The 12,689-nt window shown below is 57.8% G+C and overlaps 1 protein-coding gene across 9 annotated transcripts in view; it reads right to left on the bottom strand.

Annotated features, from left to right (window-relative positions):
* The window catches only part of COL27A1 (collagen type XXVII alpha 1 chain), a 141,557-nt gene that overhangs the window by 122,191 nt on the left and 6,677 nt on the right, over positions 1 to 12,689 (bottom strand). For all 9 annotated transcript variants that reach the window (XR_006710373.1, XR_006710374.1, XM_045469584.1 and 6 more), the window contains exons 2-3: positions 10,920 to 10,990; positions 5,670 to 7,402 (exon numbers count right to left, since the gene is read on the bottom strand). Coding sequence is in view for 7 of the 9 variants with exons in the window: in XM_045469584.1 (XP_045325540.1) it covers positions 5,670 to 7,402; positions 10,920 to 10,990 (1,804 nt within the window). In the remaining 2 variants the exon portion in view is untranslated. The remainder of the gene's footprint in view (positions 1 to 5,669; positions 7,403 to 10,919; positions 10,991 to 12,689) is intronic.

Here is a 12,689-nt window from a genome sequence, read left to right as displayed (position 1 = left end):
CAGCCCTCTTCCTTGTCTTCCTTCCATCCAGAGCCCTTCTATGTAGTTCTGCAGGTTTGGGATTTCAGGGCCAGGCTCCACTCCACAACCCCGCCCACCGCTCCCCCCCCCCCCCCCCCCCCCGTCCCCGCCCCGGCCACCCGCGCCAGGGGAACAGTAGAGAACGTTGTAAGACTGGGGACCTGGGTTCACACCAGGCACCCCTGCTTACGAGCTGTGTGGCTTTCAGGGCCCCCTACTTCCATTCTCCAAGCCTTCATTCTTTTAAGTGTAAAATGAGGATATGACGGCACCTTGCTGACAGATAATCTATAAAAAGTGCTAATCCTGGTGCCTGGCACACAGCTAAGGCCCAAAAAGTTAGCTGTTGTTTCTGTTAAGCGAGCTGCTGGATGCTCTCCAACTCCGAATTTTAAACCACCCTCCTTGGCATCTGTTTTTCAGGAAGAGCAAAGATTTCCCTTTCCAGAAGGCCCTGCTTGGCCCTGTTCTTCCAGGTGACCCGGAATTAAAGGGAAATGCAGGGGCTCAGTGAAGCACCGCTACAGGCATCCTTATCACTGCAGAGCCCTCTTCATAGATGAGACACCAAAAAGAGCCTCAGGGTGGCAAAATGCTTGCCCAAGGCCACACAGCCAACAGGCGGAACAGGGACTCAGCCCAGGACATTGGCTCTGTTCTCCTCTCCTGGGAGCTTCCACGCAGAGAATCTCGGCTGGGTATATTCTGACTAGGTGTGCAAACTTGGGTAAGGGCTTGCCCCTCTATGGGCAGCCGTGGAATGAGCATCCCAGAACCTTCCCAGCATGGGGTACTTCCTGAGTTGCAGGGTGGTGGTGACTTCCTTCTCCAGTTATCTGGCAGGAGAGGAAAGGAGGAGACCATGCCCATCTCACAGAGAAGAAGGTCAAGGCCCAGCGAGGCAGGGCTCCTGCAGGGCTCCAGGGAGGGAGATTCTCCCTCAGGGACCCTGGTAGGGCCGCTGCTGTGGAGGCCCGGACACTCCCTCTTGGCATTTCTTCTGCCCCAGAAACAGGGGCATCCAGGCTGGGAGTCTGACCTCACCCACACATCTGCAGAGCAGACTCTAAGTGCCAGTTGGGACCCACGGCCCAGCCTGGTGATGTCAGTCCACAGCCCGGCTCCGTGTCATGGCAGCCCAGCCCCCGGCCACGGGCCTGGCCTGGCTCTCCTCTACCAACCCGGGCCCAGCCGCGGCCACAGGCCTAACCCTTCCCTGCTCAGTACTTACTTTGTTAGTTTGTTAGTGGGCAAGCGAGGGTGGGCGCCCCCTGCCCCCTCTCGCCTGATCCGAGACCCTGCCTGTTCTCCACACAGTGGAAAAACGCTGCCATTTCTTTCCAGGGCCTGAAGCCTGAGCGGGTGACTCTGGGATGATTCACGAGGGCCGGGGTGGGATTTTCCACTCCACGCCGCAAACAACGGGGCCTCTGAGAGGGCCCAGAGCCGAGGGGGAGGGGAGCGGGGGCCACAGGCCTGCCTGGGGGAGGTGAGCGAGGCCTGGGCTTGGGGGCTCGCACAAACAGAGCCATGGAAACAAACAAGCAGCCGCTCTGGGCTTCCCCTGAGGGTCGTGGCCTCCAACAGCCAGACCTAGGGGAACCCCATCCCACGGAACAAGTCCACTCTGATGTCCAGCTGCAACCGCCCTCCTGCCAAGCCTTGCAGAAAGAAGTCCGCCCTGGCTGGCAGGGCCCCTGGCAGCGAGCAGAGAGGCTCCAGAGGCCGAGGATCTGGGAGACCCGAGTCCAGTCTCTCCTGTGCTGCTAACTGCTGGTGACTCTGCGTGAGGACTCTTCAGTCTCTGCGCCTCTACTCAGTGCCTGTAGCCGGGCAGGGAGAGGCAGGGGACCCCAAAGGGTCCTCCCATTTCCGGCCATCTGAGCACACCGTTATTCCCAGGAACAGCGATCAGGGCTCTGAGCCTTTTCCCCCAGTCTCTGTCCGAGGGAAGGGCCTTCCGGGCCGGGGCTTCTCAGTGTGGCTCTGTGCCGTGCCTCCGGGCCTCAGTTTGTCCAGCTGTAAAATGGGGATATAACACCCATCTTCCAACATACAACGTATGTGGGCGCTGGTGATTCTCCACTTGCTCCCCAGATCTACTGTGTACCCCAGGAAGCTGGCTTTCACAGGCTGCACCCTTAGGCTTTCTTGCTCTGTGCCTTTGGCTGGGTCTGGCCAACGGGAAGCCCCAGCAAGAGACTGAGAAGTAGGAAGAGTGAGTGGGCTCGGCTATTTCTCTCCCTGCTCCCGTGGGGGCTGGAGACCGCTGTTCCCATTTGAACTTTCACCGGGTTCTGGTTACACCTTCCCCTCCCCTGGTACCTTCAGGCTAGACCTGTGTGCTTCGCCAGCCCCTGTGGGTTCCTCTGATGCCGCCCACACCTCTGTCAGTAGCCCCTTCCTTGACCTCTCCTCAATTACCTGCTCCCCACCTGGAGCTGCAGGACACGGCATGCGCACTGCTTAGCACAGAGCCTGGCGCAGAGTAGGAGCTCAAGAGCAAAATGCCAAAGAGAAAGCGAGACACCCCTCATTCTCCTGGGCTCTACGTGATACTAGGGGAATGGGTGAATTTCTCAAGATCTAGCCCCAGTTTCTAACCACCAACAGTATGAAGGCCCTCCTGGGTCCAGACGTCCCTGGTTCCCTTGGTGCAGCAATGCCCCCATCTCAACCATCAGCACGTCAGTAAACAGCCATGACAACCCGCTGGGACTGGGTGCTAGGTGCTGGGTGGCTTTACATCCCTCATCTCAATCCACACAACAACTCTGGAAAGGTAGGAAGCACCATGTCCCCATTTTGCAGAGGCAGAAACTGAGGCTCAGAGAGGTTAAGTGACTTGCCGAAGGTCACACAGCAGCTGGCACCTAGGAGGCACTCAATCAACATTTGTTGAAAGAAGGAAAGGATAGCTGGGTAAGGCAGTGGTTGAAACCCAGGTCGCTCCAGATCCAAAGTCTGTGCTCTGTGCCTTCCTCCATGTGGCCTCCTGATCCACCAGCAGCAGAGATCTGTGTAACTTCAAGGAGCCTGGCCTGGGAGTCGAGACAACCTTTTTTTTTCCCATAAAGATCACATCCCTTCATTTTACAGATAGTCATGGAGCATCTGCTGCGGGCCAGGCCCTCATCCGGGTCTCCCTGAGGTGACGCTTGCAAAAAAGTGCAAGCCAGTGCAAATGCCAGCGGCCTGATCATGAATAAATAAGGCCTTGACTCGCCTCCTCCCAGGCGTGGGGCTTCTGTGCAGCTTCTGTGCAGTCTCTGTGAACCGCAGCCTCCCCGCCCCTACTCACCCGGAGCCCAGCTCAGCTTTTCCATGCTCCCCCCGCTGCTGGGGCTCCCACAGAGCTCCCTCACTCAGTGGCTACAACTGCTGGCAGGCCCGGGGCCCAGAGCAGTCTCCGCCTCCACCAGGGTGGCTCAAGCCCCTCCAGAACAACGCAGAACCAGGCAGACCCGGCCACCCCTCTCTGGCCCTTGAAGTTCCCACAGCCACTTATTTCTAAGAAGGGAGCTCTTCCGAAGCTGTCATGGAGGGGAGACAGCCCTAGGGAGAGGAGAGAAGTTCCCCCAAAGTCACCCAGCAAAAACAGATCTCCAAGGGGCCTTGGAGATCACCCAACTTGCTTCCTCACAGGAGATGGGAGCTATTCTTAACCTACGTTCTGCGGAAATCAAGACTTAGTGTGGATCAGAGCTAGTAAGGGGCGGAGTCAGAATTTGAACCCAGGTCTGCATGTCCCCAGTATGGGGACAATTAAGCCCCCTGCCCAGGGCAGCACGGCTTCTGAATGTATATGGGGGTTGGAGGCAGACAAGAGAGGACAGGAAAAGAAGTTGTTACCACTGCTGCTCAAAGATGCCCCTTCAGTTATATAATGCTGGTATCCGGTGACATATAAATGACCGGTTTGCCACCTGCCGCACAGGGGGCTGGACAAAGCTTCTCGAAGCTTTGTGGCTCCTATTGGGGTGAAGCTAGGTTCCAAGCGGAGGAAGGGTGGGATTCGGGGATAGGGCGCGGCTGGAGGCGAGCAGGGATTCGCATACACGTCCCGCCCTCCTGAACCAGTTCCTAGGAGGTCCTAAAGGAAGATGCCACTCACGTAACTCACACATTTGGTGAGTATAGAAACAGAAGATTTGTTCAGACAGTGAGATCTTCCTTTGAGGCCAAGGACAGGGCCTGACATATCTTTGAAGCCCCCCAGCCCCCTGGCCCTAAGCCTTAGAGTCTCAGTGTGGACACTCAGGACACAGTCTTTGATCGTGGGGAAGCTCCAGGAGATCTGGAGTGAGGCCTCACCCCTGCGGATCCACATCACCAAACCCCGGGGGAATGTATGCAGCCTGGGCATCTGACAGGCCCAAAGGCAGATTCTGCACCCTAAAAAACTATTCCTTGCTCCAGTGTAGGCTTGGACACGGCTGTCCTTTCTCTACACCACACATGACCTTGGAGACAGGGTTGGCCTTCTCCACTGGATGGAGTGGAGACCCTGAGCCTCACACCCTCTCTCAGAGGGGGACAATTCACCCCCGTTTGACCTCGTGGCCAGTGAACCGAGCACCCCCACAGCTTGGGAAGCTGAACTATCAGGCCTCAAAGGCACCTGGTTCCTGAGTCAGGCTGAGCAGCCTGAAGGGCTGAAAAGGGGTCCCCCCTTCTTTTCTTGGCTCCCAACTTCCTGCCCTGACAATTTCAGAGCACAGGACTTAAGCGGAGCGTTGACATAATTGCAAAGCAATGCATACAATTTCCATAAGTTCTACAATATGGTTATAATAAAATCGTGCTCTCAGTCCCCTTGGAGACAGGCTGAATAAATATTATTCCTAATCATTATTAAAACTCATTAAGTGTGTTTGTAAGGCCTGGGAATTCCCAGCATCTGCCACTGTCTCCACATTGTAGGGAGCCTAACCTCAAACACTAGAGCCTGGTGGGAAACCCGGCCTTAGGAAGGAGGAAACCACACAGTGGTCATCTCCAAGGCAGGAGAACAGAGCTGAGGCCTGAGCTTTCTGGAAACTCCATCCCACCATTCCCCGCCCAGAGGAATTGGCCTCCAGCTGCAGAAAGGTCGTTGCCCCTGGAGACAGTCCCAGGCATGCTGCAGGCATCGGCCCTGAGAACATCTCCTGCACGTGGAATGTTCTTTCTCCTTTCCTTGACTGTTCAGGCCCACCCTCCCCCTCCCCACCCCAAACTCGCCTACAGGGGCCACAAATCCAGCATCTATAGGATCCAGGCAGGTAAAAGAAACAGGGGAAAGGACTGGGTTGGAAACCTGATCGGGAGACGTGGGGACGGGGGCACATAGGAGCAGGCCTGTCCTGTCGAAAGGGGCAGCTCTCACGGAGCCACAGCCCATGGGCCACTGCGTCTCTCCCCCTTCCAGGAGAAGCCAGTCGTCAGGTCTTTTATAAGACCTGAATCACAGCAGGATGTGTAATCACGAGCACAGCAGAGGTAGACGAGCAGGGGACTCGCGTTTGAGTTGAGAGTCTGCCGATGACCACCTCCCGGCTCGACGTTGCTTCTCCTGGTCAGCCCTTGCCGGGAGTAGCCACTCGCCCTAACCGCCCCCTGTCACCCACTTGAGCTCCGAACAACATGCACACCCCTCCCGGTCTTACCGGCAAACCGCAGTCTCCCTTGGGCCCTGGAGGTCCCATCAGCAACGGGAAAGGCGTGGGTCCCGCCAGGTGGAAGAACGAATAGCTGTGACTTGTAGGCCAGGGACTGGAGGACAGGAATCGCGCTGGGGCAAATGCCGGGGCCGAGGTGGTCGGCCGGCTGGGCCGGGACTGTCTGGGGCTGGGCCGGGTTGTCGGATCATTCAACGGGACATCCCTGGCTGCCTTCCCAGGTCTGAGGGGGACGGGCTTCCGGGGGCTGCTCTTGGGTCTGGCTTTCCTTGTGGCTTCTGATCCAGAGGGTTTCTTGGTTCTGGTGGGGCCTGAGCCAGGAGCAAGGGTGGGCGGCAACGATGTGGCTGGTGGTGGAGTGGTCCCGGTAGAGTCAGGACGGGGGACAGGTGACAGGGACAGAACAGTGGGTTGAGGCGGTCTGAGGGTGCTGGTATGGGCAGTGGCTGGCTCACTGGCATGACGGCTCATCTTGGCCTCATTCTGGCCCACTGGGGACAAAGGCGTTTTGGAGGATCCAGTGGCCAGAAGTAGGGGCCGAGCGCCGGGTAGCGGAGGTCTGGGCGTTACAGGGGTCCTCTGGATCGGCCTCACGGAGGGCCGGGAGGCTTTGGCAGGAAGTGGGTGGGAAGTGGATGGCACAGGCTTCTTGGTTGGGGGAGCTGACTTTGTGAAGGAAGGCCGAGCTGCCTTCTGCGTGGGGCGGGGGTTTTTGACAGGGCCTGTGGAAGGAGGAGTGGCTGAAAGCCTAGCCGGATGACTTCTGGGGCTCCCTGTGGCCGTGCTCTTCTGCAACGGCTGGACAGGTGTGGCGGAGGCGGCACGAGAGGCTGGGGGCACGGGAGGAAGCACTTCACCGGCTGACAGCTTGGCAGGTGGCAGCGGGGTCCGTGCTGGGCCCCTGGCTGCAGCACGCTGGTGAGGGTCTGTGATGCTAGTCCTTAGGGGCTTGGTGGGTGTGGCAGGCACCACAGTCCCCCTGGGATCCCTGCTTGCTGGCCGCAACCCCAGGGCTGGTGCGGCAGTGGTCAGGTTCTCCAGGCCTCGCAGGGCAAGGTCGGTCTGGAAGCTGAAGGTTGTGCCAGGGTCTCGGGGAAGGAGGGGTCCCAGCTGGGGCCGGTATGTGTCGGCCTGTCCACACTGCTTTCTCAGGTGGGTACAGTAATTGTGAGCGACCTGCGTCACAGGGTAGATACTGAACTGGCACAGGGCACCTTCAAACTGGACCGCGTGTGGGTTCATCTTCCCAAAGAGGAAGGAGCCCTCGGGGTCGAGTGCTGGGTCCTTGTGGAAAGGCAGCGGGACAGGCACCCGGTGCTGCCCGCAGGCCGTCACCAGGGTGGCGGTGCGGCCGCGGAGCTCCAGAGCTAGGTGATGCCAGCGCCCGTCATGCACGTCGAGGTCAAAGGCCACCGAGCGCCGGGGCCCCAGGTGGAGGACCGTCTTGCCGGGGAGAAACTGCAGGCCCAGCTGCAGCTTGTGTTTCCGGCTGCGGACGGCGAAGAGGAAGGCATGGTTCACCCGGTGGGAGCAGAGGCTCAGCACCAGAGCCAGCTCTGTGCCCAGGGAGGCGGGAATGACGGCGGCTGTGGGGGTCTGGAGCCGGGTCCGCTGCGTGAAGATGAAGCCTGATTGGAATGGAATGACCCCCGGGGGCGGGGGGCTCCGGCCACCCCCTGCCTTTGCCCAGCTGAGGCCAAGCCGCTGGAGGACGTCCACATCTGCAGAGGGGGGGCAGAGGCAGGAGAGGGCATGGTCAGAGCCTGCTCCAGCCCCAGACCCCTGCAGGCGCACAGACACAGTGAGGACAGGTCACCCATTGCTACACTGTGGCCTGTGCCTGAGGCTGGGAGTACACAGCCGGAACCCGTTCCCTATCTGGCTGGACGATGCTGCATATACTAGTTTAAGACACAGACCCCGGGCACCAGGGCGGCTCGGTTGGTTAAGCGCCTGACATCAGCTCAGCTCACGATCTCGCGGTTCCCAAGTTCAAGCCCCGCGTCGGGCTCTGTGCTGACAGCTCGGGGGCCTGGAGCCCGCTTCGGATTCTGTCCTCTGTCTCTCTCTGCCCCTCCCCCACTCATACTCTGTCTCGCTGTCTGTCTATCTCTCTCTCTCTCTCAAAAATAAATAGAACATTAAAAAAAAAAAAAAAAAAAGACACAGACCCTGGAGCCAAACTTCCTGCATTCACTTGTGACTTACTGCCTCAGTTTTCTCGCCTGTTAAATGGGATAATAGAGTCAAACGCAGAAGGCTATTGTGAGGATACACTTGAAAGCAAGAGCCTGGCACAAAATAAGCACTTTCAAATGATAGCTATTCGTACCGAAAACAATGATCATCGCCAAATGCTAGCGCTAAGAGTATTCGAGACTGCCGAACGTGACAGGCTTCCCCTTCTCTCTGCCTCAAAAGGCATCTCCTCCAAGAAGCAGTCCCCTGAGTGAGGGAGCAGGGTGAAAGGAATGGATGTGTCACAGGAGTTTGGTAAGGATGTCCAGTGGGCCTGACTGGCCTCACTACCTTTAGGAACCTCCCCAGCCCCCTGCCCACCCCCTAGGTCTCTCTCTGGCCAGAGCAGGGTGGGGGGAGCCGCTATCTGCACGGAGGGAAGAGGATATTTCCAATGACTCCTCTCCTCCCTGTGCGGCTTTGGACAGAGCAGAGGAAGCAATCAAGGCGTCCCTGCAAGCTCTGTCCTCTGGCGAGGCGTTTGGACATCTACTGTGGCCTGGCCAGGTCACATCCGCCCAGTAATGACATCGGTGGGGCTCGCCAGAGCAAAAGGAGGGTGTCCAGGGCGTTTATGGAAAGGCTTCCTGACCTTGCCTCTTGCCGGGTCACTCGACCTCCCTCAACTGGCTGTGCTGCGAGCGTCTGCAGAAGCCGGCTCCGGAGCCCCGACCCAGAAAGGAGAGGCTGCCTCTGGAGCTGGGGTCTGGCTCGGGTGCTCAGCTCCCCTCCCCCACCCCCGCCCCCCCGAGCTCAGCAACCTAAACCCCGAGTGTGGTCCGGGGGGTGCCCATCAGGCTGAATGCGGGGCTCGGCCCCTAGTCCTGAGCTAACAACTGTGACGTGGATGGACGGATGGACGGAGGGACAAATAGATGGGCTGGGGTCAGAAGGCCGGGCTTTGGAGCCAGACAAAGCCACCTGTGAGTCTGGACTCTGGGTCTCAGTTCCCTCTGCTGTAAAACGAGGCAGAGGAGAACGCCTGCATCATGGGGTTCTTGGTCTTTCTCACCAATCCTCGCACAGGGCCTGCACCAGACACCTCTGGGCAAGTCTCTTCCTGACCCCTGGGCCTCAGTTTCCCTGCCTGTAAGACAAGGGAAACCAGACCTGGAAGCGGCCACAACGTGCTAATGATGTTCTCAGAACTCTAGAGGCGTAGGCTGCTTCTTCGGGTTGGCTTGACTTGAAGACCCTTATTCATCCGTAGGGCCTGCGGGCCTTCACTTCACTGCAAATTCCCCCTCTCTCCCATCTCCGTCTGCCTTCAGACCCTAATCTGAAATAAACCACTGCTCAAAGATTCTCTTGGTAGTAGTGTATTTCACACCTTTTAATCACTGAAACGCTCTTATTATCACAAAATATTACTCACTACGAACAGCTTAAAAGCGAGCAGGTGCTTGCTAGGGAAGAGGTGAGGGCAGGAAGCCACCCCCCACCCCCGCCCCGTGTCCCATCTTGGCAGCCCCCGGAGGACCCCAGGCCTGCACAACATGTCCTCAAACACCGCAGCTTATGGCTGCTTGCGCTCACCCAGGGGAAATGACAGTTGGCCAGGCCAGGAGATACCAATGAGCTTTCCCTTAGCGTCCTTTCAAAACCGACACTGGCTAGTCTCCAGGCCACCCCTGCAGACTGTCTGCAGGTCAAGGGCAAAGCCCCGAACTCTGACACCTGGAGCTGGCAGAGGTGGTCATCTTAGGGAAGACTGACCACTGCGGGCTCCACAGGGGATAGAGAAGGACTGTTCTTAGCCAAGTTTTCAGGTAAATGATATAATTGACAACAATAATAAATGCCAGGATTTGTTGAGCACTTACTATGAGCCAAGTGCTTTATATGTACTATCTCTCTTGAGCCTCTCAATCATCTATGATGAAGGTACTATTTATTATCCCCCCTTCACAGACGAAGTTCAGAAAAGTTCGCTATAATAACTAGCCCAAGGTCACACAGCCTATAATAAAAGGCACAGCTGGAATCTGAACCCAGGCCACCTGGCTCCAGGGTCTCTGTTCTTAACACAATGCTATACTGAGCTAGAGCCCCTCAGACAAGTGAGAACGTGGGGTGGAGGCACATCCAGGACCCAGGGGCGAGGCGCTAGGGGACAGGAGAATGAATACAGCCCAACGCCATGCTGGAAGGACCCAGCCAGCTGGCCACAGCAAGATCCCTTTATTACATAAACCTGGCTCCACATAGCTCCGGCCTCTCCCCAACACCCCCCGCCCCCCATCGCCTGACTCAGGACTCTGGACAGCTGTTCACCTACTTTGTGGGGGAAACAGCAAGCTCGGAAAATATGACATTTGCACAAAATGTTGCCGGGCAGCAGAAGCCTCTTCCGGGCACGGCCCTCCCCTCCCGGGGACCCAATCCCTGCCGGCGGCCAGGTCAGGCCACAGGGGCTCTGAGAGTGCCCGGCTGCCTGTCCCGGCACACAGGCGGGCGTGGAGGAGGGGAAGGGCCGCTATTTTAGGAGGCGTCGTGGCTGTTTGACAAACAGATGTGGGAGAGGTTTCAGTTTCCACGGGCAGCTGTGCAGCCTGCCCACGGCCGCTCTGGCCCCCTGGCCGGCTCCTCAGGGATGGCAGGGAAGAGCAGGATCTCACGGGAAGGGCAGGAAGTTGTGGCCTTCGTGCCTCCTCTCAGCTGTTCTTGGTACAACCACTGGACAAATCAGGACGACTGAGGCTGACTGAACCAACGTGATTTATTCCAATTCTGCCCATTCCCCGACCCCCCGACCCTTGGGTAGGAAAGAAAGGGTCAGCTTTCCACATTTCTGCACTGAGTCCTTCCCGCCCCTTACAAAACCCTAAATGTGATTCTTTCAAGCCCGGAGAGAATTTGCCAACGATGGGCTCCATTTGACTGATGGGAAAACTGAGGCAGTGAGTTCCAGGGAGGGGCCTAGCCGTCTCCTAGCCCTGCGTTCTCAGGTCCCTTCTGCCCTCCCTTGTCTCCCCCTGCACAAAGAGAAGAGAGGATTACCTTCAGGAGCTCCTTGGGTGGAGGCCAGGTGACAGACAAATGACACTAAGATCCAGGTGAAGAGAAACCCCCTAGAGACCGGAAGACACAAGCAGATGCGGCATCAGCTTCCACCCTCAGGCCCGGATCCGGCTGGAGAGATGGGAGGGAACCACCCAGGCCCAGTGTCCCCCAGTCTCGCCCATGGAAGGTGGAGGCAAGATACAGGCTCTAGGACCCCACTGTGTAGCCCACGCTCCCGGGGTTTCCAGGCGCAACCCCTGGGGGCCGGACCTGCCTACGCAGCCCAAATACAACCTGGCTTTTTACAGATCGATAACCCAAGGTCACAGGGCAGGAAAGAGTGGGCAGGAAGCCCTGCCCTGGGCGTCAGGAGACCCAGGGCCCAGCTTCAAATCTGCCGCTGACTCACCGGGCTGCCAGGGGCCCGCCCCTCCCCATCTCTGGGGCTCAGTCTCCCCATCTGTACTGTGGCCTCAGGATCTTGAGGCCCACTGGGCAGCAGAACCAGGACTGAAAGTTCAGTGGGAAGACCGAATTGATGCGCTTGGATGACTGACATCTCAAAGGACAAAAGAGATGAGAACTCCTCTCTAGACGCAAGGTGGAGGAGGAGAAGACCCCTGAACGAGGAACAATGCGTGCTAAGGAAGCCGCCTACCTGGCTTCATGCCAACGGAAAAAGGCGGGGAGAGAAAACAGAGGGACAGAGGACACAGCGGGGAGTCAGGCAGACCCAGGTGCAAACCTGGCCCGGTTGCTTACCAGCTGTGTGACCCTGGATGAGTCACTCAGCCTCCCTGAGCCCGCCTCCTGCTTTGCAACACGGCCGACATTCCCGATGGTGCAGGCCAGGCATGAGGATTAAGTGAGCTCATGCATGTCAAGGGCTCGGCCTGGTGCCAGCCACAGAAGTGCTCCTTAGACAGTCATTGCTGCCCCTGAAGTCTGGGGCCCGGAAGGGTTAATGCTCTGCTCGGTGGCTCCTGCCAAGATGGGCAGAGGCAGTGATCCGATTTCACCTTCCTGTGGGAGCAGCCACCGGCGACACCCGAAGCCACCCGGGGCATCTGATCCCTGAACAGGCCAAGGGGAGGGCAGCACGTGGCCAAAGACGGCCGGCCGGGATGCAGGCAGAGAGAGCCGAGACAGGCGGGTGCTGAGGGCTAAGGCTGGGATGCACAGGCCCGGGATCCGTTTCCAAGAGGAAAGCTAGGATGCTGTGTTTCTGGGGAACCACGTAATCCAGGAAACCCATCTGCCAGAACTGATGTCTGGAGCCCCACGTTCTTCCCAGCTCCCCGGGCTTCCTTGGAAAACAAGTTTACACCCTCCGATTTAATAGCAATTGCTCCAATTTGATTGCAATTATGATCAATAGTAATCCTGACCGGCACTGTGAAGGACACTGGCGGTCACCTACCCTTCCCTTCTTGTTCAGGGAGGCACGGACTTCAGAGGGTACTGGATGAATCCGGGTAAGTCTAAGCCAATCTTGGGAATTTCTTCTGCCATGCCAGTGACCGGTTTAGGCACGCATACGTGACCCACATGTGGCCAGTAAGATGTGAGGGATGCCTCTTAGGGCCCCTGGAAAAGTGTTGCAAAGGGACAGAGAGGGTTCCTTCTAGCCTTTGTACGTTATCGAGTGGGGATGTGCTGCTGCAGCCATTTTGGGCACATGAGCTTAACAAGTTCCGTGAGCATTTGAGGATGACAGAATGGAAAAATAGGAGACGTTTCATGACACTTGAGATGCTGAAGTAGCCA

The sequence above is a fragment of the Leopardus geoffroyi genome, chromosome D4 (genome assembly GCF_018350155.1).
Source record: "Leopardus geoffroyi isolate Oge1 chromosome D4, O.geoffroyi_Oge1_pat1.0, whole genome shotgun sequence".
NCBI classification, from domain to species: Eukaryota; Metazoa; Chordata; class Mammalia; order Carnivora; family Felidae; genus Leopardus; species Leopardus geoffroyi.
Note: the sequence above shows the minus strand (reverse complement) of the source record. Positions and strands in the feature narration are given on the sequence as shown.